At 41.3% G+C, this 23,362-nt stretch overlaps 1 protein-coding gene across 4 annotated transcripts; it reads left to right on the forward strand.

The window, feature by feature from the left end:
- Positions 1 to 1,669: 1,669 nt before the first annotated feature.
- Positions 1,670 to 22,897, forward strand: LOC116672311 (plasma membrane calcium-transporting ATPase 1). 4 transcript variants are annotated; one of them, XM_032504067.1, is made up of 20 exons: positions 1,670 to 1,840; positions 3,212 to 3,440; positions 3,922 to 4,119; positions 6,714 to 6,971; positions 8,002 to 8,127; positions 8,821 to 8,976; positions 10,422 to 10,565; positions 12,000 to 12,214; positions 12,743 to 12,985; positions 13,712 to 13,953; positions 14,028 to 14,265; positions 14,781 to 14,960; positions 15,066 to 15,153; positions 16,051 to 16,157; positions 16,795 to 16,986; positions 19,026 to 19,239; positions 19,554 to 19,765; positions 20,545 to 20,652; positions 21,926 to 22,108; positions 22,397 to 22,896. In XM_032504067.1, exons 2-20 carry the CDS (start codon positions 3,290 to 3,292, stop codon positions 22,571 to 22,573), a joined length of 3,432 nt encoding a protein of 1,143 aa, XP_032359958.1. In that variant the 5' UTR covers positions 1,670 to 1,840; positions 3,212 to 3,289; the 3' UTR covers positions 22,574 to 22,896. The 4 variants fall into 4 exon arrangements, with proteins under 4 accessions (XP_032359958.1, XP_032359983.1, XP_032359973.1 ...); XM_032504092.1 differs by having other exon boundaries at positions 8,821 to 8,940; positions 22,397 to 22,895; XM_032504082.1 differs by having other exon boundaries at positions 1,760 to 1,783; positions 22,397 to 22,897.
- The last annotated feature ends 465 nt before the right edge of the window (positions 22,898 to 23,362 follow it).

Consider the following 23,362-nt stretch of genomic DNA (forward strand, 5'->3'; position numbering starts at 1 on the left):
CTCATATGTAACAGTAGCTCCTTAGAAAGGTTCCCAGAAAGCACTAAGCAACCTGGTACTAGCCTGATAACAGGGAAAATGGCAGAATTAATTAGTAGTGAATCACTAAACACACAATTTCATTTCATTTTATTTATTCATAAAGACAGCACACATTCCACATTTCTATAATAACAGTGTTAGCCCGCTGGCTAATTTTCAACTGCAGTCCTTTGGCCAGATGTTTTGACAGCAGAGCAACAGGAAACAGCAAGACGTTAGTAGCCTAAAGGTTAAAATGTACAGATGGAAGACAACTAGACTGCTAAAGACAGCAACAAAATAAGCATTCTCAAAAAGCCATGCAGAGCAACAGGAAGCAGTAAGACATTAGTACAGTAATACATCAACAGTATTCACATTTAGTACATTTTGGAGGCTTGCTCCAAAAAAAGTATCATCTCACTGTGTACCTGTGCACAGGTGACAAATAAAGCTATCTGTATCTGTATGTAGCCATGCAAGCACGCAACAAAATACAGCCAACACTGGTTGTGCCATTTCCTTAAAACATGCAAACATCCTGTGCAGCAATAAGCAATAGACAAAAACTTTAAAATAAAATACAACACTCATGATGGAGATCATAGTGTTAACAGTGTAACAAACTGTTAGCTGACGTGGTTGTTCTGTAAAGGTCTTAAATGTCTGATCCTAGAATCGCACCTGTAGATATAAAATCAGTGAGTGTAAAGCACACAGGGAATTGCTCTCTGGTAGGCCTACATGAAGAAAAAGACTTGGCTTAAAACAAGGACAACAAAGCTGAACAAGGTATATGTAATTTGACTGTACAGACATAAAAAGTGTATATAAATAGTGTATATGTAGGCTAGAGACACATGCATAAAGATACACATATTGTATGTACAGTAAGACAATAGGGATAAAGAAAACGTGCGAATGGTAGATCATCAGGACATCATATCTGTAAACATATACATCATAAACATACACTTGTGTACAAAATAGTCCTATTTGCTATTTGATCAGCTTTGTTGCCCTTGTTCTTAGCTGTTAAATATCTATTTCTATGTACATTGAGAGCAATGCAAGAAATGGAGGCAAATGCCTGTGAACATAGAGCTGATTATGAGACATAAGGTTTAAAAAAAATTGAGAATCATGTTTTCAGTAGGCCTAAGTAAGTGTATTTACCGTAATTTTTTTTTTTTTTAAATTATTCTATTTCAGCTTTTCTAATCAAAACGAATTTAACAGTTGTTTTTTTTAAATTGTCATGTCATGTATTAAGATGGAAATTAGCAGTGTTTCTGAACAACTGCTAATTTCCATCTTATCAAGTCAAGTCAAGTGCATGGTCATATCTGTTTCACATATCTTTGTCTGTCTTACCCATAGACTGTATTATTATGGTCTTACCTGTAATTAGTATAGTTTTTAGCCAACACAATATACCGTATAGGCTACCATTCAACTGCCAATATTGAAATCAATATTATATTGTCTATTTCGCTGGTATTTACTTGACAATCTACACATGAAGGTCTGTTTTATGAAATGAACGTAACGCCACTTTTGGTTATTTACTAGTTAACATACTGACAGTAGTCACTGTAGCCAAATATTCACTTAAAATCATAGGTCTATGCTTAAAATACGTTTATTAAAAATGTCTTTTGGTTCCCATGGTTTCATAACGGTTTATCGTTTTGTGTGCGTGTCCTGTTGGTCCAACGGCAGCAGAGCGGTGCATTCGGCTTTTTAAAATGAACAATTACCGGTAACTAGCCAGCTTAATAGAATAGCATCACATACTAAGAAGTAGCTATAGTGAAAGGTAAGCAGAGACAGCTAGCTATAGCTACGTTTTGTCGACACAAAGCTAACGTTAACGAAAAATACTCCTTTCGGTGTTGAGTGAGTTTTGTTTAGATATTTATAATGTAGCTAATGTTTAGCTCACGTTTAAAATTTATCCGAGAATAACGGTAATGTTGCGGCAGTTAGCTAGGTTAACTATTAAATGAACGTTTACGATAGCTTACGTTAGTTCTACTTAGCTAACACGCCAGTTAATGTTCAATAACGCGGTAAGTTAATTAAACAACCTGTCCTGAGTATTTGATGAATTTATCAGCTTTAATTAATTAAGAAGAATTCATAATGTAGTAACGTTAATCAATAATTTAATTTCTGCAAACGTTTTTCCGAACTAACGTAGCTAGGTAACTTTAGAGGTAAGTGAACGTTAACCTCAGTTAGCTAGCTAGCTAACGTTAATGCACGACGGATGTCCATTGAACCGTTGATGGAAGTCTTTTAATTCCGAGGGGTATGGTCACTTGCCAAATAACCTATTTCAGGACAATATATTTAAAATTTTAATGCGTTTTACAATCGAAGGTTTGACTAACACCTGAAACAATTATTCCAATCCGATAAGGTTAGGTAGCTAGCTAGCTAGCTGGCTAAATATGCACTGACTGGAGACGTTAACTTCTCCAGGAAATAGGACTGACCTTAGATACGACTTTACAGGCTTAGCTACGGGTGATATTTTCAGTCCATTATGAGCCAGAAAGCTAATGAAAAGTTAGCTTACTTTTTTATGGACACCCTGCTGCCAATCAGAACGAGTTGTCACCCAGACCATGCTATAAAATTAAATGGCGTTAAGAGAGAGATTGAGAAATTAACGGTACACCGGTAGCGTCACATGTACAGAATATGAATGACATAGGTTTGACACAGATTTCGGTAAGAGGAAACAGATTCTACATGGAATCAGTTTTTCACACAACACTGGTCTTATGTTTGGGAGTTCAAATTTACCGCACGGTGTGCACAGGATACGGCTAAAGCCACTGACCCGGACTATTGTGTCCTGTTTCTTTGTAATTTACCTTACAGTCAGAAAGAGAATTTTGTCAGACATTGACTTATGTATACATTAATCCAACAGTAACAAAAGTAGCATTAGTCTCTGACCATGAAAATATCATGCCCCACCAACAATGCTCAAATTCACTTCCTTAGAATGTTAACGTAGATGGTAACTACAGTATGTTAACATATTAACTTCATCATAATGCTGAGGATGGACACAATTTTTTTATGGTGATACACAAGGTATATCTTGGTATTTTTTGGGAAATGGGCTAAATGTTCAGTTGTATTATATAAATTACCTGATTTATCCCCCCTACAGTCACAGAGTCCCTGTCAGACCAGATCTGCACTCTAGGCCGACCCCTGAGTTTGTGTTCTTTGCCAGGCCTCTGTCAGTATGGCCAACCACCAAATGCACTTCAGCTGCTCATTGCAGGATCTGCGCTCCCTCATGGAGCTAAGAGGAGAAGAGGCAGTGACCATGATCAAGGAGAAATACGGAGATGTTAACGCACTGTGTGCCAGACTGAGAACATCACCTGTTAATGGTAAATATATTTAGAAACTACTTCTGTGTTCAGTTTGTGTCTCCACAGTAATTCTGAAGCCAAACTACATCTTTTACATGTACATACATACATTAGGCTACATACATTTGCTAGTTTACAATGATGTGTGCCAAAGAAGAGAGCAACCGTCTGATTTTACAGAGAACAATCAGATGTAGAGTGCATTTTAGGAGCGTCCCTTTACCATTGGAGTACATGACGTGGCCTTTTTAGCTTATTACATATTAAATACAAATTATTTTTTTTACATTTTCATGGAAGTTGAACTTTTAATATAGTGTAAGTTTTACCCCATCAAAAAGGTGTAAGCCTAAAATAATTTTTAATGATTAGAAATGTTGAAACACTTATGACATTAATTTCGATCAAAAGATGTTACATCAAATATAAACTCAAGAAAATGGTGTCAGGATCAGACGGGGACTTGTCTCTGATGATTAATTTTTGTCTCCTACTGCAGGTTTAAATGGAACAACGGAAGACATTGTCAAAAGGAGAGAAGAGTTTGGCCAGAACCACATACCTCCACAAAAACCAAAGACATTTGTGGAGCTAGTGTGGGAGGCATTGCAGGATGTCACCCTGGTCGTCCTGATGCTGGCAGCCATCTTTTCACTGGGCCTGTCTTTCTACCACCCACCCACGCATATACGACAGAGTAAGTTTTTATTTTTATTTTACACTAACAGTCAGATCAACTGATGGTCAGAATGTGTTCCCTCTTTTCTGTTGTTTTCAGTCAGGTTTTCACCATGTAATTAAATGTGATCTAAAGCAATCGGATCCCAAGTGGACAGCTCTAAGTATAGGTGAAAATACTCTTAGGGTTTTACTATGCTCAGGACGTCACTAAAAGCACATTCTGAAGTGGTATGAGCCACATTTGTCCACATTTATAGCAATGAAAATGGGATTGTGTCCTGAGCCCTATTAAAAGCCACCTACTCAACTGTGAGCAAAGATTTATACTCCATCCATCCATCTTCATCCGCTTTATCCGGTATCGGGTCGCGGGGGCAGCAACTCCAGTAGGGGACCCCAAACTTCCCTTTCCCGAGCCACATCAACCAGCTCCGACTGGGGGATCCCGAGGCGTTCCCAGGCCAGGTTGGAGATATAATCTGTCCACCTAGTCCTGGGTCTTCCCCGAGGCCTCCTCCCAGCTGGACGTGCCTGGAACACCTCCCTAGGGAGGCGCCCAGGAGGCATCCTTACCAGATGCCCGAACCACCTCAACTGGCTTCTTTCGACGCAAAGGAGCAGCGGCTCTACTCCAAGCTCCTCTCGGATGACTGAGCTTCTCACCCTATCTCTAAGAGAGACGCCAGCCACCCTCCTGAGGAAACCCATTTCGGCCGCTTGTACCCTGGATCTCGTTCTTTCGGTCATGACCCAGCCTTCATGACCATCAGGGTAGGAACGAAAATTGCCCGGTAGATCGAGAGCTTTGCCTTCTGGCTCAGCTCTCTTCTCGTCACAACGGTGCGATAAACGGAATGTAATACCGCACCGGCTGCTCCAATTCTCCGGCCGATCTCACGCTCCATGGTCCCCTCACTCGCGAACAAGACCCCAAGGTACTTAAACTCCTTCACTTGAGGTAAGGACTCACTCCCTACCTGGAGAAAGTACTCCATCGGCTTCCCGCTGAGAACCATGGCCTCAGATTTAGAGGTGCTGATCCTCATCCCAGCCGCTTCACACTCGGCTGCGAACCGACCACATCATCCGCAAAAAGCAGCGATGAGATCCCGAGCCCACCGAACTGCAACCCCTCCCCGCCCCGACTACGCCTCAATATCCTGTCCATAAATATTACAAACAGGATTGGTGACAAGCGCAGCCCTGGCGGAGGCCAACCCTCACCTGGAACGAGTCCGACTTACTGCCGAGAACCCGGACACGGCTCTCGCTTTGGTCATGCAGAGATTGGATGGCCCTGAGAGGGACCCCCTCACCCCATATTCCGCAGCACCTCCCACAATTTCTCCCGGGGGACCCGGCTCATACGCCTTCTCCAGATCCACAAAAACACATGTAGACTGGTTGGGCATACTCCCAGGCCCCCTCCAAGATCCTTGCGAGAGTAAAGATCTGATCCGTTGTTCCACGACCAGGACGGAATCCGCATTGTTCCTCTTCAATCCGAGGTTCGACTATCGGCCAAACCCTCCTTTCCAGCACCGTGGAGTAGACTTTACCGGAGGCTTGAGAAGTCTGATACCCCTGTAATTGGCACACACCCTCTGGTCCCCTTTTTAAAGAGGGGAACCACCACCCCGGTCTGCCACTCCTTAGGCACCGTCCCAGACTTCCACGCAATGTTGAAGAGGGGTGTAAACCCAAGACAGCCCTCCACACCCAGAGCCTTCAGCATTTCTGGGACGGATCTCATCAATCCTGGGGCTTTGCCGCTGTGGATTTGTTTGACTACCTCAGCGACTTCCACCAGGAAATTGACGACAATCCCCATCATCCTCGAGCTTTGCCTCTACCACAGAGGCGTGTCAGCTGGATTTAGGAGTTCCTCAAAGTGCTCCTTCCACCGCCCTATTACCTCTCATTTGAGGTCAACAACGTCCCATCCTTACTGTATACAGCTTGGATGATTCCTCGCTTCCCCCTCCTGAGGTGGCAAACGGTTTTCCAGAAGCACCTTGGTGCCGACCAAAAGTCCTTCTCCATATCTTCTCCGAACTTCTCCCACACCCGCTGCTTTGCCTCTGTCACGGCAGAGGCTGCAGCCCTTCGGGCCCGTCGGTACCCTGCAACTGCCTCCGGAGTCCTCCGAGACAACATATCCCGGAAAGACTCCTTCTTCAGTCGGACGGCTTCCCTGACCACTGGTGTCCACCAGGGTGTTCGTGGGTTACCGCCCCTTGAGGCACCTAAGACCACAGCTCGCCGCCACAGCTTTAGCAATGAAAACTTTGAACATTGTCCACTCAGGTTCAATGCCCCTAGCCTCCACAGGGATGTCCGAAAAGCTCCGCCGGAGGTGTGAGTTGAAAGTCTGTCGGACAGGGGTCTCCTCCAGACGTTCCCAAAATTTATACTCATTTAAAGTATTTCTCATGTCACAGAAACCACTGAGTGAAGGTGTGTTTTTTGGATGTTTTTTTTGGTTGCTGCCTGCTCTTTTATTCCAAGCGGTCTAGAGCTCTGTGCATTCTGCACTTTTTGAGTATGTAAAGAAGCAGGGGAACACATGTTCAAAAAGCTAAAACTCCAGCCTGCGCTGTCTCTGTTCAGATTGTGGCAAAGCGTCTGGTGGCGTGGAGGATGAAGGCGAGGCAGCGGCTGGATGGATCGAAGGCACTGCCATCCTGCTGTCGGTGGTCTGCGTGGTCCTGGTGACGGCCTTTAACGATTGGAGCAAAGAGAAGCAGTTCCGCGGCCTCCAGAGTCGCATCGAGCATGACCAGAAGTTCACCGTTGTCCGAGTGGGGCAGGTGATCCAGGTCAATGTGTCCGAGATTGTCGTTGGAGACATTGCGCAAGCCAAATACGGTGAGAGAAAAAGCATGCACTTAGCTATAGCAGAGCTTCCATTGGTTGAGATTATTAAAAAAGGATGTTAAATCTTCATACTTTTCTGGTACTGACTGTAATGCATCTGTAGCACAGAAAATAACAAAAATTTTGCACACTCAGTGAAAAAAAAGTTACTGTTGACCAACTCAACAGTAGTTACCTAGAATGCATGTGTTTATGGTGGGAGGAAACCAAAACACAGAAGAAAAACTCATGTGTCTCGTGCGTGTGTGTGTGTGTGTGTGTGTGTGTGTGTGTGTGTGGTTAGGGCTGCACAATTAATCAAATTTTAATCGCGATCACGATTTTGACTTCCCACAATCAAATTTGCGTGATCAAGCGATTATTTTTTTAATGCGTCATTTCATAGAACGCCCCGGGTCTTTTGTATAGCCCATCTGCCGCTACTACCGTCTGATCATGAGCCAGTCAGTAGTTCCCTGTACCGTGCAGCTTAGTTTCCAGATGTGGACAGTCACAGAGGACAGAGTAACGGGAGGAAAACGCAACAGATAGCAGTCGGTAATACGTCTTTAGTTGAAATTAAGTCATTGTCAGGATTTTCTTTTATCCAGTTAATTCAATTCATCTTATTTCAAAATATGTATTTTGTATATGCTCTGTGTTCACACCTTTTTTTGAAAAGTGGACATAATCATGTGAATCCTGGGCCATTTCAATGCAGTTACCTTAAAGGTGAAAAGAATGTAATGCAATGAATGTAGTCCAAGAAAATTCAGGTAACCTAGTATCTAGGATTGAAAATCTTCAAATGGTACTAGTTAGTTATGTGTTGCACCCAGTTCAATGTGTCATGCTTTTGAGATTGCATGTAGGTTACACTGCCACCACAAAATAAAGGAAGTGAATATAATGTAATTTATGATCCTCAAAGAATTTAAATTCAAAACTGAACAGCAATGAGTCTTGTCTCTTGTACAGAGCTCACTACCAGCAGATCATTAGGACTGTTGTTACAGTTTACCTGTGTGTGTTGGTTTTCCAGGTGACCTCCTACCTGCTGATGGCATCCTAATTCAGGCCAATGATTTGAAGATTGATGAGAGCTCTCTGACTGGAGAGTCGGATCATGTCAAGAAGAGTGTCAACAAAGACCCCATGTTGCTGTCAGGTGCTTCAACTCTTCTCCATTCACATCAAATTATAACCCATTTCGGTGTGAGTTTAGCTGTTACTGTCAGCTCTTAGCAGTCAGTTTCTGCTGCTCATTTTCGACTTAAATCTGTTCATCTCTCAGGCTTTCACACCTATAGATGGGACATTAAACCACTGCCTACACTGAAATAATACAACTTTTAACCACCTAAAACACTGAAAAAATGACAATATTTTATTATTATATTTAATATTATTCATTATGTAAACTTAGTGTGTTATGGCAATGATTATTTTAGTGAGAGCCACCACAGTAACAGTGAGGGATGATTTAAAAATAGATCATTTTAGGAGGCTTCCTATTGGACCAGAACTCTTAATGCCTTTTGTATGGTTCTCATGCCGGGTTGTGCAGAAATGCACACATTCCTGCAAAGGATGCATGGACTCGGTTTGTGCTTCCCAAAATACAACATTACAATCAGCTCACCAAAGTAGTGTTAAAGCCAAAAGGAACATGGTGACAAGTGGAAAAAAATATGCATGCTGTACAAAGTGACATACAGCCACTGTAATAAGTTTTAACTAAGATCTGTCACTTTTATTGCTTTCTTTTTATCATGGCATTCCTGTGTGCTTTCAATGAAGCTGTCCACAGCTCCCACTGTGGTAAAATCCCCCTTTCTCTCTCCCTCCCTCTCTCTCTCAGGCACCCATGTGATGGAGGGCTCTTGCAAGTTTTTGGTCACCGCTGTAGGTGTGAATTCTCAGACAGGAATCATCTTAACACTGCTTGCTACTGGTGAAGCTGAGAAGAATGACAAAAAAAGTATGTTTGGTTTGTATGACTCACAGAGAAGGAGAAGTTTCATGCTTCCTAAATGTGAGAATTTGATGCTTTTCATTGTCATACATGATAACAAACTTATTGGCTTTGGATTTTTGGATTGTTGGTTAGATACAACATAGCCTACCACTTGTGCTCTGGGAAATTACACAGGGCGTTTATCACTAACTTCTTTTCTTGACTATCTATCAACTATCAATCAATTAATTGAGAAAATAATGAGCAGATTAATCAATGGTTGAGGGAGTGTGAAACGTAATAGCCACGAAGACAGAACCTCTCTAGAGGACGACCCAAGGACTTGAGGTCAGGAAAGGCAGCACGGGGCAACCAGGAAAACTGGACACTTCTGCTGCTCCGCACAACCTTGTGACTGGGACTCAGATCCCTACTTGTCTGTGAATGGTGAATAGTTCATAATTGGTTAACAAGGGTTGGCTATTAAATTAGCATTCCTAGCTGAAAGTATCAATTTCATTGACAGCAGTTAACATTGATTTATAAAAACCTCACTATTATAAACGACTACACTATTTGAATACTGGCTTTAATTTGAGAATTTGTACATACCATCAGTGTTGGGCAAGTTACTTCAAAAATGCAATACATTATAGATTACTAGTTACTGTCATTTGAGAATAATTAGTTCTATTACAATATTACTGTCTCTGAATTGTAATGTGTTACTCTACTTTAGCATTACTTTTGAGTTACTTTCACCAAAATGACAGCATAAGTTTGACTTGGCAGGTAGCTTAGGAATTTCATCACCAGATCAATAAAGTATAAAGTAGGAGAAAATAAAAATACTCAATTACAAGTACCTTACAATTGTATTGAAGTAGGGCATAGTCACTTTCCACGGCTGATAAAATGTAATAATATTACTTGTAGCAACACCACACACTGCCGTTACCTGTTGGGACACAGATGTTTCTGGTTCTGGCTCTGACCATGGGAACAGTGACGGGACAGCACCTTGCTTAAACAGAGTGTAAATAACTTCTGAAAAGAATATCCATCTCACAAATGTATCTGTCTCCGCAGTCATTCCAGACATCAAATTTCGGCAACAGGAAATAATACTCGCAGACTTTTCTCTGTCGAAATGTTTCGCAGTGTTGGTAAATTGTAAAAAAAAACAAAAAAAAAAACACCACTAAACGTCAGGTTAAATGCGTTGTAACTCGCGTCACTGAGATTGTAACTCGCGTCACTGAGATTGTAACAGGTATAATATTACCTAAATGTAATTTGTAATGCGTAATACTACTACTACAGCAAAAAGGAAAACATTACTGTAAATACGTTATACATACTTTTCTAATGCGATACTCCCAACACTGCATACCATACATTGCATGGTAGACCCTAATAGAAATGGTTTGGACCTGACACCAGCAGGTTTGATGTTTTTTGTACAAACATCTGAACGTTTTATTGACTTCCTGTCTCCTCTGTAGAAAAAACCCAGGTTTCACCCATGGTAGAGATGCAGCCACTTAACGAGGAGAAAGAACCAGACGAGAAGAAAACCCTACCAAAGAAGGAGAAGTCTGTTCTCCAGGGGAAGCTGTGCAAAATGGCTATGCAGATCGGCAAAGCAGGTGTTATCAAAGAATCACATAAATGATAAATAGATTGTGAATGTCACAGTGATCAATAGAGTGTGAATGTCACAGTGATAGAGTGTAGATATCAACACCACCTCCCTGCTGGATAGAGTCAACATGTTACTGTGCTCTCCCTCAATGAAACAATCCACGGGACTTTTATTGAAACTGCCACATGTGGTGGACATGAGTGATTGATTAAACTTTAGTGGAAATCTTTTTTATAATAATGAAGTCTGTTACATTAAAGCCATATCCAAATGAGTCGATATAGAGCTAAATAAAGGTGAATTCCGGTCAAATTTAACACGTAGCTCTGTTGTTTGTAAATTAAAAGTGCTGTCAGTAGAGAGAAAAATGAAAACAATTGGTGCTGTCTACACCCAGTTATCGTCCTGCTAGAGTTGGCACCCAACAGGCTTAAACAGGGCAAGTAATAAACTAGTTTTCAGCCCCTAAACATGTTCAAAATGTCATCAGTCAATCTGACTGCTGGAGATGGGACAGAAAGACACGGAAGTTGTGTGGTAATTCAGCTAGTGCACATACCTCTGTTTATTTTCTGTTTTCCGGTGAAGTTTATACTAGTTGAAACACGCCTACTGCTACTACAGTCAAATTCGCTGTGTGCACGCCGAAGGAATCAATGCACATGGGTAGGCGCTTTTAATGACATTTTGAGCATGTTTAGAGGCTAAAACAAGTTTATAACTTGCCCTGTTTAAGCCTGTTGGGTACTAACTCTAGCAGGAGAATAACACAGTGTAGACAGCACCAATTGTTTAATTTTTCTTGCATATTTACAGACAACAGAGCTACGTATTGTAATTGAGAAACTCGAGTGAAGATAATTAACTCTAAAGAGTCATCATGTTTTTTTAATCCTCCGTATTCTCCTTAGCTACTAGCATCTGCACGGAGAAGGGGTGGGGGTGGTGCATGATTACGGAAGACTTGCAATATGTGGATGCGCCGACGGTTGTCAAGACCGTATTTTCCGGAATATAAGTCGCAGGATCAGCCAAACTATGAAACAAAGTGCGACTTATTGTCCGGAAAATACGGTACTTAGAATTCCTCAATGGGGAGACAGAAACTACAGACTATAGCTTTAACTCAGAACAGAAAATATACTGTACTGTTATTCACCTCATCCTGTTAATAATTAACTGTTAACCGACAATCAGAATTAGTTAAACACATTTTTTTGTGTAATGTAAGTAAATACATCTCATTGGGGTGATAATTGCAACCACACGTGCCTTTTATTGGAGTAGCTTATTGAAGAGTTGCACAGAACAGGTTCTTCACTGCTCCTCATTGTACATAACATGTCAGGTTCAGGTTTGTAGCTAAACTAAACCTACTATGTCTTTTCCTTTCTTTGTTTGTATCTGTCTCTCTCTGTCTTTCTGTTTATGTCTTTAGGTCTGATTGTTGCAATTCTCACTGTCACCATCCTTATCATTCGCTTCCTGATCAGTACCTTCTTGATTGAAAGGGTCCCCTGGGCCCATGCATGTCTGCCCATCTATGGACAGTTCTTGGTCAAGTTCTTCATCATCGGCGTGACGGTGCTGGTGGTGGCTGTGCCTGAAGGTCTTCCTCTGGCCGTCACCATCTCTCTGGCCTATTCAGTCAAGGTCTCTTGTATTTACAGCATTATACATCCAGTCACTCTTAACATATACAGTCTGTATATAGCTCTCAATCTTTCTCTATAATACCATTAGAATATCATTCCTTATTATTTGTGATATGCTCAAATTGAGCTTTTCAATAATATTTACTACACTACTTAGGCTTATGCTTTGCCAATGCCCCTATTAGTATGTGGTTGTTGTTCTAGCCTAGAAGTAGTCTCACATTGCCAGACCTTCCTAAACAGCGCTGCATAGACGAGTCCACACAGCATTCCGGAATGGGAAAAAAAATATGCTCTGGTTTATTGGCATCTCTTTAAAGGTCCCATGGCATGAAAATGTCACTTTATGAAGCTTTTTATCATTAATATGAGATCCCTTTGCCTGCCTATTGCCCAGGTTGGAGCAGTGACCCACTGCTAGGCCCGTTTGAACCCTTCAGCTAATCCTGGAATAAACACTGTTCATTCTGTAAATGTTTCTAGTAAATTGCTCAGTATCAGGTAACTCTGCTTTCCCTTTTTTCAGAAAATGATGAAGGACCACAATTTGGTTCGCCACCTGGATGCCTGTGAGACGATGGGCAACGCCACAGCCATCTGTTCTGACAAGACGGGCACACTCACTATGAACCGCATGACGGTGGTGCAGACATACATTGCTGGACGCTACTACAAGAAGTTGCCAAAGCCAGACCAGATCCCTGCCCCGATCCTGGACCTGCTTGTCCAGGGCATTGGGGTCAACTGCGCCTATACCAGCAAGATTATGGTGAGCTGTAAAAAAGAAAAGAAAAAAAATATATATATATTTGTCTATTCTAAAAGCTCTGTCTGTTAAGCATTTGGATAAGAGAGCAGGCTCAGGACTGATCACTGCCTCCTGGATCCACTGCACAGATCAGAGCACACATAAATGTTCATCAGTATCAGTTACTATCACTATCAGTTATTTATATTCATATTTATGATTTATTCTCAACTAAACCTTACCTTATCTAACCTTAGCTTACCTAAAAATATTTTTCACTATTGTTTATTTTATCACTATGTTCCTTTTTTAGCAAAAGGACACCTAAAAATGGCAGGAGGGAACTTTAAAGGACAACCTCAATCAATTTTAATGTTTTTGAATATTAAAGGGTATCTACAGTTTTTTCCAAGCTGGGCCTCATTTCCTCATGCATTTGTGTCTAATAGACTGATGTGACCAAAAATATTTGAATTTGGTCTGGAATTAAGCGAGATCACAATGATGAGTGGCGCAAATTGAGCTGTAATGTAACTTAATGGGGCAATTGTAGAGCCTTGATTTTTGTCCAATAAAAGTGATTTTGTTTTGATACTGCTCAGATTGTTACTAAAAGTGTCTGACAACATTATCAATCTCAGGACGTGACTTTTTGTCCGAAGACACCGGTGTGGAGAGTGAAACGCAAGTGAAGAAGCAGATTTGTTATTAAAAACACGTGCTGTGATTTAACATCCTCTCTTGCAGCCACCAGAGAAGGAGGGCGGGCTGGCTTGCCAGGTAGGAAACAAGACTGAATGTGCCTTACTGGGATTTTCCCTCGACCTGCACCGAGACTACCAGACCATCCGCAGCAAAATTCCAGAAGAGAAGCTGTTCAAGGTCTACACCTTCAACTCTGCGAGGAAGTCCATGAGCACAGTGCTAAAGAACCATGATGGCAGCTACCGAATGTACAGCAAGGGGGCGTCTGAGATCCTGCTCAGAAAGTAGGTTGGCTGCTGCTCACACAGCTCTGTGCACAGTTAGATGATTATCCCATAACTCTTTCTTGTGGTTCCAGGTGCTGTAAGATCCTGATAGAGCCCGGCAAAGTTAAAGCCTTCAAACGTCAGGACCAAGACAACCTGGTGAAGAAGGTGGTTGAGTCCATGGCGTCAGAGGGCCTAAGGACCATCTGCCTCGCCTACAGAGACTTTCCTACCACTGACGGAGAGCCTAACTGGGAAGACGAGGCCCACATTCTCAGCGACCTAACCTGTATTGCACTGGTTGGCATTGAGGATCCTGTACGACCTGAGGTATGTCAGCCCTGTCTTTTTAAAGAGACACAGGGAGGCAACCAGTCAATCATAGTAAAAATACTCAATGCCTGTTTCCAGGCATTAATTGTTCACAATGACTGACTTAACAAATGCGGGCTATTTACAAACAGGGCACACTTGGGTAAAATTGCAGCTTGCCTGCCACATGAGCGAGAAAAGACAAGTTGCGCTTTCAATATGCATTTGTGGGAGGGTACAAATACAAATACTACAAGTACAAATACAAATACTGCTAGTAAGAGCCGGTCTCTATTCTGCGGGGAAAATTCCCTGCTCTTAAAAGCAAGTCTAATCCGGGTAGCGCGTTTTCCTGTGTGTAAAAATGTACCTTATTCATTGGCCGCAGTGATCCAAACAAAGCAAAGACACAGGCCAAGACAACAAGATGACAGGATTTATGCCACAAGAATCACTCTTTTCCACTCTTTTTTTAAGCGAACCAGAAATCATCCAACATTACAGATAACATTTTGTTATTTTGTTCTCATTAGGTACCAGAAGCCATTAGACAGTGCCAGCGGGCCGGGATCACTGTCCGCATGGTGACTGGAGACAATATCGCTACTGCCCGGGCCATCGCCATCAAATGTGGCATCCTGCAACCTGGAGATGACTTCCTGTGTATGGAGGGCAAAGAGTTCAACCATCGGATCCACAACCGCCGGGGAGAGGTGAGACACACACATCTAACACTCTAGATAGGGCTGGCCAATATTGTAGGATTGATAGTTGGTGCTATAACTTAATATTTTTATGTCTTCTTTCTATCTGTGCAGATTAAGCAGGAGCTTATTGATAAGATCTGGCCAAATTTGAGAGTCCTTGCCAGATCATCTCCAACGGACAAGCACACTCTGGTCAAAGGTAAGACACACTTTAAACAGGTCATGACAGTCAGACAGACATAGGGGTTAGACAGACAGGGGGATAGAGAGAGGTAAGGCAAAGGGAAACATATTTATACCTCAATTTATACACAAGGCAGTTTAAAGCACTTTACTTACATGTACTGTATACATCAAAGTAGGGATGTATCAGTTTTATCACGGTATTTTTAAAGGTGTGTTCAATATGTTCAGCTAGGCCTACACAAGCTGAAATAGTTTCAAAAAGTGTAACAGTATTTATTGTATTACAAAAATATAGGCAATAGGCTTGTAAAAACTATTGAAAACTGTCTGCTGAAAACACCGGCCAGCTGTAGGGAGATGTCTGACTTTGACATCAGGAAGATTTATTTACAACTTCAACATGAAGTTAACTATGAAGTTGTATATGACGTTACATGTGAAGTTGGTTGGGGTTTGGAATTATAAGCAAATGATAATGCACATTAATAAGCATCTGACTTACTATGAACATTATTTACCAAAACTAAATGGTATAGCCACCAGCACACCAAAAGGCCAGTGGAATTAAAAGAGCCAAGGCGGACCACAAGAGGAGCATAGAGCAACAGCACCTCTCATCTGCTCCAACCATGCCTACACCCTCACCTGGTTCCTGCACTACCCCAGCCCTGCCCTCATCCACATCTGGTTCCAGCACCACATACTGTATATAGAATATATTGAGCATATATAGAAATTCAGAGGCAAAGACATGGCCTTCAGAGGAAAAGACATGAAAACCAAATAATCGTGATGAACACAGCAGGGAAAAAAATGTGTCTAAACCGATTTTAAAAGCGATTAAAGTTTGGGCACATACTCATTTGGTCCATACGTGTGAAAAATGGGTCTCTGTCTCTCAACATCCCAGGTATGATCGACAGCACCGTGCTGGAGGAGAGGCAGGTTGTTGCAGTAACCGGAGACGGAACAAACGACGGCCCCGCCCTTAAGAAAGCAGATGTTGGCTTTGCCATGGTAATGATTGTAGCTGATGTCATCACACTGCTTTGTAACATTCACGACAGAGTAAATTATAAAACAGTAAATACAGTAATCACTACATAAATTATAAAAAAAATTAGTTTTTTAACCCGTTAACTCGTAGCTGATTTAAAAGACAATAACGTGTGAACTTATTTGTAAATGTAATAATATAAAATTTGAATTATTCAAATATCAGATGCATATTAATTTGTTATGGTTTCAAGTTAATGGAAGATAAACAAAACTAATGTGCAAATACCTGTTGGACAGCCTGTCTGTGGCCCCATCCCTCAGACCTTTTATTCTGACAAATCAGATTTTGATCCAGAGCAGCCAGGAGGTTAAAGGAAAAACAATTGATTATTCTATTAATTCTAATTTGATGATGGATCTCTCTCTTTGTTTTTTTATTCATCCACGTCATTAATTCCTTTCAGAAAGATTTAGTTTATTAAAAATTCCCTCTTTCAAGTCTTCCAATAACCCATTCCATTATTGTGCTTCCAGTGTCAGAACATGTGGGGATCCAGTGGGGGGGATCTACTGAATCATAAGAGCCCAGAACCCCCTTGGGGTCCAGCTTTAGTGTAAACTTTATGTAAGCTAACCAACATGCTGCGTTCTGCAGGGCATTGCGGGGACAGATGTGGCAAAGGAGGCTTCTGACATCATCCTGACAGACGATAACTTCAGAAGCATCGTGAAGGCTGTGATGTGGGGCAGAAACGTCTACGACAGCATCGCCAAGTTCCTGCAGTTCCAGCTCACAGTCAATGTGGTCGCCGTCCTCGTGGCCTTCATGGGAGCCTGCATCACCCAGGTCAGATACACCTGACACTGCTGCTGCCTACATTAGTGGCCGACATAATAATAGTAGCGTTTGACACTCTTATAGCCCAGTCTAACTGACAGTGGGGACCATTTAATATATGTCTTCAGATGTTAGCAGAACCGATGCTGCTAACATCTGGCATCATCACTAACGGTGCCTATGGTGCCTTCCAAAAAAATGGGCATTGTCGGTTATCGTAATTTTAGAACCGGAAGGAATCAGAAGTATCGGTTCTGGTGACATCACTAGTAGAGACAATAAAATCTGCAAGTCGCACAGGCAAGACGCTCTGCTTCTGAGAGGCTCCCGGTGTGGTATGGCGCGTGGCAGAGGACGGAACGCAGCACGCCTCTGTGAAAAACTGGTTAGAGACCTTGTCATCAGAGTGACATTTCAGACTAACAAGATTTTTGCCAATGCCAATTATTCCCATACACAAATTAGAGTTTGGCAACATTTTAATTAAAAGGTAATGAGGTTGTTATGACATCAGCTCATTCTGATCATACCGCTCCGACACAGTTCTGAAGATTAGCTCAGGTTTGGAATGTTAAGCTCCAATCTTTTTAAAGAAACACATAGTTTTGAATATATCTGCATATATATTTTGTCCACATGAGGCCAAACTATTCATACGGTAAGGCGTTGTGAAACAAACCTTGTAGGGAAAACCCAGATTTTTTTAGATCCCCATTTTGGCAATTCCATGACATTGCTGGGCGGTATGACCACAAATCACGGTGTTTTTTAAGATTCTGGCGGTTTCACGGTATATCACAGCATTTTCTTTCTTTTGCTTGACTGGGTCTTTATATAGGTTTTTAATGGCTTAGTTTACTGTCCGTATTCAGTACTGTCAGAATATAAAAAGAAATGTTTCAATGTCATCATGTGTACTAAAAATTGATTACTAAAGGGTTTGCGTGGCTTCACAACATAAACTTAAATAAATAAACACACATACCAACAACTTTAACATGCTTTTTTTTCCAAAACAAAATACAAAATTGTAATTGTAAGATTGCTGTTTAAACACTACCTTGACCACAGGCAACATTAGGTAGTTGTAGAAAAGTGGGTGTAGCTCTACTGTCAGCTTGCTTCAGTGTTCGAATAAGATTAGTGGTTTGGCCAGACATCTTAAATCCATCATTGCTCTGAACCCGTCTTTCTCAACGGTCTGTAGTGGGACCGTAGGTCAGTGTTTCCCACACATAGACACACAATCAACACCGGCCGCCACACACTGTGTTTCGTTAGTAATTTTTTTATTTTTTTATTTATTTATTTAACGCTATTTAATTTGCTCAGCTGCATTTCCATTCCCTGCTCTCTCTTCATCTCTATGTCACCATGCGTCTCTCTCACACACACACAGACACACACAGCCCCTCCCTTCCGTGCACACAGCATTTGGCAAAATTTACAAGTTCACGAAAGGTTGGTATCTCATGAACACCTTAACACAATACTCTAAATACAATGTTGTCATTGTGTTAATGTTGGAGCCCAACCCGGCCTCAGCAAACAAGCGATTGCAGTTGGGTTGTTGAGCTCAAAACACTATGTAGCATCTGTGAATCAAATAAACAAATGAATGTTATGTAATGTTTTTATACTTACGCTGAATGTTTGCTGCTTCAATCCAGATGATTATCAAAAAGTATTTTCCACAACTGAAAAAGGCTCATGTTCAGTCTGAAACAGAGTTGAACAGTCCAGTGTAATTAGTTATGTTATTAATTTGTTTACAATATTTTCAGGCTTCAACCAGTTCTGCTCAAGCAGAAAGACAGGGTCAGGGAGAGAAAGAGATAGATTTGTTAGGCATTGATGAAAGAGTAGAAGAGGAAGAGAGCATCCAACAGTGTGTCCTCCTCGGTTTTTTGATACATGATTGTTAAATCAAGGACATTTTAGCAAATCTGATGTTTAAATTGAAAATTTGTGAAATTCCAAAATGGAGCTTGTGGTTTTTCTGCTAATAGACACTGACAATACATCCGTGTGTGTGTGTGTGTTTCAAGGACTCTCCTCTGAAAGCTGTGCAGATGTTGTGGGTCAACCTCATCATGGACACCTTCGCTGCACTGGCTCTCGCCACCGAGCAGCCAACCGAGGAGCTGCTGCTCAGGAAACCGTATGGTCGCAACAAGGCGCTCATTTCCCGCACCATGTTGAAGAACATCCTTGGACACGCCGTCTACCAGCTAGCTGTAATCTTCACCCTGCTTTTCTGTGGTCAGCGAACACAACCACAGCTACATTATCTAACGCAGACTCCCTTTAAAATCCCTTAAAAAACATTAAATTTGTGAATAGAAAACATCAAAATATCCTAATTACAATGCACTTACTAATTAATCGTAAATGCACTACTGTTTAAATGAATGGCGTTTTGTATTTAAAAACATGAAGATTGAGTTGATTAACACATCTTTTTCTATTAATAAATGTATTTGACAGAGACTGTAAATATGTCAGAATTAGCCAAAAGGCTGGTTTCCGTATGTAGTCTTTGCTAAGTACTGGTGCTTTGACCCTCCCTTTCACAGGTGAGACGCTGTTTGATATTGACAGTGGCAGGGACGCCCCCCTCCACGCCCCGTCTTCTGAGCACTACACCATCGTGTTCAACGTGTTTGTTCTGATGCAGATCTTTAATGAGATCAACGCCCGCAAGATTCATGGCGAGAGGAATGTGTTTGAGGGCATCTACAACAACCTCATCTTCTGCTGTATCATCCTGGGAACCATTTTCACACAGGTAACCTGTGAAGGGCGAGGCAATCATCATATCTGGTCAGGGTTGCAGTGTAAAGTTACCATAGACTGTAAAATTGAATGTATATGGACCACTGTGACATAACCTATTTGTTAAAGCACTTCTGCATAGAGCTCAACGGTGGGATTTCTGAAAATAACGTTAATTTTCTCTATGAATTTTGATTATCAACCATAATGTCAAAACCATTAAGAGTAGCCTTGCAACGATCTACGAGATTGTTAAACGATAGTATATGCTCCTATAGAAGCCAGCAGCCACAATCTCTGATTGGTGGAGCTTGTTGTTACCATAGAAATGTTGATTGCACCAGTAAACTGCTAGTGAGCTGCTACCACTATGATTGTTTATGTACATACACAGTCTTATAGCTTTGCCTTTTTCCTTTATCAAAATGTTTGACATTGACAAATGAAAGGTTTTATGGTCACGTTCATGTGATGTGGCTCGGGAAAGGGAAGTTTGGGGTCCCCTACTGGAGCTGCTGCCCCCGCGACCCGATACCGGATAAGCGGATGAAGATGGATGGATGGATGGTTACGTTCAACTCTTAGCTTATTGGATGTGTAACAATTTTATATAAGCAATTTCTGAAATGTCAATGGAGCATTTGAATAAGAAAAAAAATCTTCCAGTACCAGAGCAGTTCAAAAAGTGGGCAGTCACTGTTGAGTTCTATTGGCTTCACTTTTCTATTCTATTGCTATATCCACCTCTGTTGAAGACTTCCTGTATGATGTCACCTCTCATTCCTCCTGTAGATCATCATTATTCAGTTTGGTGGTAAACCATTCAGCTGTGTTGGTCTGACCATCGATCAGTGGCTGTGGTGTACCTTCCTGGGTTTCGGCACCCTCCTGTGGGGACAGGTGAGACACTAGTAAATGAGGGGAGATAGGGATGACCTGAAGTTTCTAGCCAAACTGGGGGCGTTGTGATCAGGATCTTAAAAACTACATTTACTACTAGGCTGCAAATAAACAGTATAATTTTGCATGATTGCTGAAAAATGATTAGAACTTTATAGGCTATTTGTGCAGTAGGGACTTTTAACTTGCCACCTACATCTTTCTTCATTCATCATGCCCACAACCGGGCGCTGGTAGGAAATAAAGATCTGTAAATGAAACACATTACTTCTCCAGAGGTTCCACATGTAAAGCCTTCCGACAGCTTGATGGGCAATAAAGCCTGTTCACACTAAAAATGATAACTACAACGATAACTTTAACGACATGAGCATCCACACGGCTGAACAATAACGTTCTGTAAACGTTGGCGTCAAGCACGCACTGCCCGCTCCAGATGATAATTATACATAACACACTGATACAGCAGACCTTGCAATGTAAGATTAAATAAATATCTGTAACAATATTCTACCTGTTTGTGGATTCAGGGACATTTTATGTACCAAAATAGCGGCACACAGAGCCCCAGAGAGCGTCAACAGTCGTCATGTGCAATTCTAAGCGCCGGACGGAGCCACGGTACTGCTTGTATAGTTGGAACATGTGTTTGTCAAACGTAGTTTTAGTAGTCAACAGAAAACTTGAACAGATATTCCAGCTAGCTCTCTGGATTTACCTTGCAAAAATCTGAGGAGCAGTTAACCATAGTCCTCAGAAATCCACCAGAAGTTAGAACACCAACACAGAGAGAGGAAGGGGACGGACATCCGGCTGAAAAGAGTGACATGTGGCGGAGTTTCCAGCTGCAACAGAGCAATCTCGGAAGTGGAACATCGTGGATATAGACTACCAGCAGTATGACAATAAAATCCAAAACACAAGATTCACTCTCAGTGGTTTCTGTGACATTAGTACTTCAAAAGTATTTCTAATGTCATGCCATACCACTGACCACCTGTGTGGAACCAATCTCTTTGCACTGTCATGTTGTACATTTAGATGATTATCTGTCAGTGTTTCTATCATTCATTAAATTGCTCTGAATCATTCTTGGTGTGGACAGCCCTTAGTTTCCTCCCAAATTATGACATAAATATAGTAATGAAGACCTGGTTCTCTGTGCAACTGATCATTACCAACATTAGACAATAAAAACTGTCTCCAAAACTCCAGGGGCTTTGAGTCACAGAGATGTTGAGGAAAAGGATGTTTGTGTCTGTCCCCCTCTCAGCTGGTAACCAGTGTCCCCACCAGCTGGCTGAAGTTCCTGAGGCTGCCAGGTGAAGGCACGCAGCAGGAGAACCCTGAGGGCGAGATGGAAGAGACCAAGACTCGGGAAGAGATCAACCACGCTGAGAAGGAGGAAATGAAGAGAAAGAGGTGGCTCCGCAGCTACAACCGCATGGTGACGCAGGTATTGTTTAACCTTTGAAACAAAATTCAGGAAATGTGATTGACAAAGCAATGTCTTGTCTTGTTCTCATGAACCCAATATGGCGGATTGTCTTGTGAGCCGGCTGTCTCGTCACACCTCTATTTGCAATATGTGCTGCCTGCTCTGACATATGTAGCAGAGCCACCTATTATTATGACCTACTGTCAGAACAGACAATATATGAATAAAAATACGACCAGGATAGAAAACACCAACATTTTCCTTTAACATAAAACCCTGAGCTGGCTGTTTTTCCTCATCTTTCAGACTCGTGTAATGGATGCCTTCAGACACAACGTGTCTCCCCGCAAAGGTCTGGAGAAACCTGAGTCTCGCAACTCCATCCACAGCTTCATAAGCAACCCGGAGTTCTGCATCAAGGACTCGGCTGCTCAGGTCCCCATGATTGTCAAAGATGATGCTGCTAACGATGAAGTGGTATAAAGATTTCATATTCATATGATGTCTTGTATAAATGTCTTTGACCTTATGAAACTGTATTGTCGTTTTAGTTGTCCAAATATGTCTAGTTCATATTGATGTCTTTACAATTGTCTGTCCCAACGTGGTGTAACCATGTTTTATGTTTCTGCAGAAGAGGAACCTGCCGAAAACCATTTTTTAAACTGAGACAGGCCCGTTTATATTGTAATGTCACTTTTAACTTTCCTGTATAATAAATATGAATGAATGAATAAATTAATATCATAATTTTAGTTACCCAAATTATTACAGTTATTAGTATTCTCTGTACTGTTCAAATGTGCTGAAAATGTTTAAAAAATAAATATACGAAAACTGAACCGATTTCACCTAGTTTTATATTGAAAACCACAAATCAAATTAGCAGCACTATGCACTTTTTGTTGTATAAACATCAAATTATCAACATGACATCATGACTTTGCAAAATAATACATGCCGACTTTCTTAAGCCAACTGGTGTGTTATCTGAATGCATTTTGAGCTATCTGCATGTATGTCTACGCTGTATACAGGAGGTGTAAACATACACGCTGCTGTTATTGAGAGAAGAAAGTGATGGTTGAGTTTAGGAAACGTGACATGTAGTCAGGTTTAGGAAAAGAACAACAAGATAAAATAATTAACTAACATCTAAACCCTTAAATATCTTCCATAACATGAACTGTGACACTTTTAGTTTTGTTCCCATCTTTTAAAATAAAAGCAAACTTTCAAATGGAAAACAGGAAAAATAAATGTTGATTGATT

The sequence above is a fragment of the Etheostoma spectabile genome, chromosome 3 (genome assembly GCF_008692095.1).
Source record: "Etheostoma spectabile isolate EspeVRDwgs_2016 chromosome 3, UIUC_Espe_1.0, whole genome shotgun sequence".
Lineage (NCBI taxonomy): Eukaryota > Metazoa > Chordata > Actinopteri > Perciformes > Percidae > Etheostoma > Etheostoma spectabile.

Bases quoted from the DNA above. Each gene is read 5' to 3' on its own strand.
- LOC116672311 (XM_032504067.1), top strand. From the start codon at position 3,290: ATGGCCAACCACCAAATGCACTTCAGCTGCTCATTGCAGGATCTGCGC. The intron at 15,154-16,050 runs GTAAGACACACT...TCAACATCCCAG, and splicing joins CAAGCACACTCTGGTCAAAG to GTATGATCGACAGCACCGTG. The intron at 16,987-19,025 runs GTCAGATACACC...GTGTGTTTCAAG, and splicing joins TGGGAGCCTGCATCACCCAG to GACTCTCCTCTGAAAGCTGT.